General features: G+C 52.0%; 1 protein-coding gene across 1 annotated transcript in view; it reads right to left on the bottom strand.

Moving 5' to 3' along the window:
* Stk24 (serine/threonine kinase 24) overlaps positions 1–4,638 on the bottom strand; it is a 75,285-nt gene extending 70,647 nt beyond the window's left edge. Inside the window, exon 1 of the mRNA XM_055609584.1 lies at positions 4,454–4,638. Coding sequence (XP_055465559.1) covers positions 4,454–4,495 — 42 coding nt within the window. The 5' untranslated portion in view covers positions 4,496–4,638. The remainder of the gene's footprint in view (positions 1–4,453) is intronic.
* Positions 4,639–4,644: the final 6 nt, after the last annotated feature.

Here is a 4,644-nt window from a genome sequence, read left to right on the forward strand (position 1 = left end):
GGGGGGGGGGGGGGGGGGGGGGGGGGGGAGAGGACTGGGGTGGAGAGGGGCGGTAGATAAAATAACCCAATAAAGTATCCAAAAAAATAGTGCCAAGTGGGGCTAAAGAGATGGCTCAGAGGTTAAGAGTACCGTCTGCTCTTCCAAAGGTCCTGAGTTCAATTAACAGCAGCCACAAGGTGGCTCAGAACCATCTATAATGACATTCGGTGCCTTCTGGCATGCAGGCACACATGCAGGCAGAACACTTTACATAATAAATAAATCTTTTAAAAAAAAAATAGTGCCAAGCACTGAGGAGGTGGAAACAGGAGGACTAGAAGTTCAAAGCCGGCCTGAGCAACATGAAGATCTTAAGAAAAAGATTGAAGAAACAGGACAATGCACCTGACTTTCCTCAATTATTTTTCAGCAGCACAACCGAATAAGGCAAAATGTGACAGAGTAGTAACACCATTCATCAGCCACAAAACCAAAGTCACCAATGTCTGAAAGTCCTCCAGAGCTGTCTTGTCCTACACCCGTGCCCATGATTCCCCACCCTGGGCATCTTCTGCTCTCAGTGGACACACACCCTATGCCTGAGGATACAGAAAACTCAAAGAACAAAATGCCCAGCACAGTGCCCAGGCATTAGCCAGAGCAGGCCTAGAAACCCTGCCTCTCCTCTACAGAAGCCTGGTGCTCTCCAAACATGCACCTAGTCTCCTGGGCCCCAGTTACTGGACCCTTCTTACGGCATGCCCGATGAGAGCTACTGACCCCCAGTGCCAGGGACACACACAGCACAGCCCTTGGCACATCCCCTGTGCTTCCCTGGCTGTGGCAGGCCTAGGTGCTGACGGAAAAGGGCCACACTCGGGAGGGGTGGGTGGACAGGGCCAGAGCAACTCAGGGGGCTCGATGTCCTATTTCCAGGCCTCCAATGTGCTAGTAAGCACCTCCTGGCCACCAGGCTTGTCCAAGCCTGCTCACAGCAAGGGCTTGTAGCCTAGGAGCGGGAGGAGGAGGGAAAAGACAAGGTTTTAGCTTTGTCTTTTATTATCTATGCCTGCAAACACAAGGGTCTCAAAACATGCTGAATTAAACTCCAGCCTTCTCATACCTGTGCCTTAACTAATTCATTATATTTTAAACCTAGGTACACAAACCAGTGAGCAGTGGAATCAATTCAATGTTACAGACAGCTTTTTTTTTTTTTTTTTTAGTTTCTGGTCCTGGTGTAAAGTCTGTCCTACAAGGGTCCCAGCCCAGAAAAGCTGTAAACGTGGCTAGCAGACTCTCTACAGAAACCCACTGGTCGACAGTCCGCTGCTGGGTGGATTGTTGCAGAAGAGCGCAGTTTGCTTCTCAGTACTCACAGCTCAGCTCACAGCCGTCTGTACCCGGCGGGGTCCTCCCCTGACTGCCCAGGAGACGGCGACGGACACAGACACACACAACACTTTGTACCAAAAAAAAATTATAAGCAAAAAGCTAATTCTTTCTTTAGGACACCCCCACCGCACCCCCAGACAGGGTTTCTCTGTGTAGTCCTGGCTGTCCTAGAACTACCTATGTAGACTAGCTGGCCTTGAACTCGAAGATCTGCCTCCACTGCCTCCTCAGTGCTGGGACTAAAAACACGTACCACCACTGCCTGACTTGCAAAAAGTTAATTTTTTTGCACCAAAATATAATGCAAACTCAAAGCAGTGAATGTGTCTCTCCTCCAACTGAAGTTTTTATTTCCCTGGAACTCGATGAGTGAAACACTGATAAGGACAGGAAGCACTTCACAACTGCCGCACCCCCCCTCAGTCAGCTCATTCTTTTTCTGGTTTTTCGAGACAGTGTTTCTCTGTGTGGTCCTGGCTGTCTGGGAACTGGCTCTGCACTTCAGGCTGGCCTTGAACTCAGAGACCTGCCTGCCTCTGCCTTCAGGAGTGCTGGGACTAAAGGCCACCCGGACACTCATAATTTCTAATTCTCCCACATACTACAAAACCCAAAGGGGAAGAAAACATCAAAACAGCCAGAGTATCTCCCTCAACAAACACCACCAGGGTCTTCAAGCATGGTTACTGATTGCCTTTATCTTGTTTTTCTACTTCATTCAGCAAACACAATCTAAAACAAAATGGGTAATATTTGCAAAACTAACAATAAAACAACAGCGGAGTTTGGTGAACCGGCAACAGACCTGGATTCTAACCACACCTGTCACCCAATACACTCTCACCACGCATCCAATTCCTTTCTCATTCACAAGCTATAAAACTCTAACAGAAAGCTCACCTCTTCCTCCGTCAGTACCAGTAATAATCAACAGATATAAAATAATTAGCCAGCCATAAAAAGTCTCTAAAGCATTCCTGGATCGAGGTTACTTTCCTGAAGTCTGCATCTGCTCTCTGGCCAAACTTTGTTCTGTTTTTTGAGACAGGGTCTCACTCTTAACCCTGGCTGGCCTGGAACTCACAGAGACCCACCTGCCTCTGCCATCTTGTAAGTGCTGGGATTAAAGACAGCCACCAACACACCCAACCTGACTAAGAACTTGACCCAGCTCCTCCTCAGTCCTAGCCGGGAGGGACAGGGAGGCTCAGAAGAGTGGCAAAGGGCATGCCTATTTCTGTCCAGTTTTACACTAGACAAGAGTCAAGGCCAGACGACTTTTAACATAATCCTCAAACGGCTCCTGCCTCCAGGAGGCTGCAGCTGCTGACTCCAAGTTGAAAATAAACGTGCTTGTTATTCTTTTCTGGGGGAGGGGAAGGGAAGAAACAGTCTCCAATAATAAACCAAAAATTTATCATGTGGTTTAAAGATGTACACAAGGGCAAGAATGCCTGTGAGACGTCACTTCTCTCCCTCCATGGAACCAGAACAGACAAAAAATTAATACACTGAAGAAAGTTATCTTCACACTGAAGAGCAAAATTAAAATGGCCTTCCTTTGAAGACCACCTAGGAAATAAACTTTTTCTGTAAAGTTTTCAATTTTTTCTTTTCCAAAGATGAAGAATTCGGGGACAGTCTTTAAAAAAAAAACAAAAAAAAAAAAAAAAACCGAGAGAGCAGATCCCACCCAGGAAGCGCCTGGTACTGGCTTCACCGAGACAGATGAAGAATCTTCAAAAACTCTTCCACAAAGGTTAGGGCTAGGCTCACTGTGCGGCTCAGTCACCATAGCAGCCAGAATGAAGGCAACACTTTAGAACCGAGTTTTTTCACTGTTCCAAGAGGTCCTCCCCGCTCTACAGGTAAGAAACTGTCACCCAGTTCACCCTGACCTTTTGCCTCTCAGTTCAGACCAAGACAGGAGCTTTCCGCGGCCGCAGCTGAATTCACCGGAGCGTCAGGTTTTACAAATCACACAAGCGGAGGCTCAACAACACTTCACCAACATCCTTGCAGTCACATCCCAACTTTTTATTCTTTAAAAAGTAAAAATTACTTTAGTTCTAGCGGCCACTTAAGTGGTAACTCTGAATTCCAGTTTCCTTCTCAATGTATTAAAAAGAAAAAAAGAGGGATGGGAAATACCTTCAGAAGAGGCAGGCAGAAGTGAGAGACAGAGGCCCGGGAGTGCGGATCAACCCTGGAGCCCGAGAGGGCAAGCCTGTTGCACGTATAAACTGATAATATTCTTGAATGTTTTGGGTTGTCTTAGCAAAACTTACTTTTCTATTCACTCGCCTGGGAAAGCAAAACTTTGACTGGTCTTGCGGTCTTAATCTCAATCATCTGTCAGAATGTTTGCGCTTACAAACTTCACAACTAAGCACAGACCAGTGATTATTTTTCGAAGACCTCCACGGCAAAAACAAGAACAACCAAAAAAAAGTTCTTGCATTCACGTGAATTTAAATTCCAACTCCCCTGGCCGCCCCTTCCCCTCCAAAGGCAAAGTCCCCAGCGGGCTACAAAGTTTGGGCTGAGGGGCCGGCTGGCACCCCGCGGGTCCCAAAGCGAAAGTCGTGGCCCGGGAGGGGTGACCCGGGCTCCGCACGCCTGTCCTCCCCCGCCCGGGCGCGCGCGGAGGTGTGGGTTCCGCCTCCCAGGTTTGCAACCTCGCACTTTCCACACCAGAGCTACAGGCTCGGAGGCCAGGGTACGGCTTCCCGCACCCCGCCCTGCGGCCCGCCCGGCCGGGGAGGGCGCGCTCGCCGCCCAGCGCTCGGGTGTCCCGCCTGGGATCCCCGGGGGGTCCGCCGCCCCCGGCCCGGCCCGCACGCGGCCTCCCCGGCCGGGCCTCCAAGGACACGCTCCGCTCCCGCTCCGCAGGGGCCGGCGGCCTGCGCGGCGGAGTTGGGAGCACCCGCACCCCACCTCGGCCCTCCACGTGTGCACCCCCGAGACGCCCGCCGCCCGGGTCGGCGAAGATCCGGGAGACGCGCCGGGCGCGCGGCGGGAGGGGGAGGACAGGCGTGTTGACACCGCCGAGTTGCCCGCTTCCGCCCCAGCCTACCTGCATGCCCGGCAGGCCCGACTGCACCGGGGAGTGCGCCATGGCGCTCGGCGCCGCCACTTCCTGGCCCGGGACGCGCGGAGCCGCGCGGCGAGCAGGCCCGGGGCCGCGCGCAGCCCTCCCTCGGGCGGCCCGAGGCCACCGCACCCCGGGGGAGCGTGTCAGCGGGGGCCGGCGGGCCGCGTCGCCAT

This window comes from Psammomys obesus, unplaced genomic scaffold (assembly GCF_907164565.1).
Source record: "Psammomys obesus unplaced genomic scaffold, mPsaObe1.curated_primary_1811, whole genome shotgun sequence".
Taxonomy (NCBI): domain Eukaryota; kingdom Metazoa; phylum Chordata; class Mammalia; order Rodentia; family Muridae; genus Psammomys; species Psammomys obesus.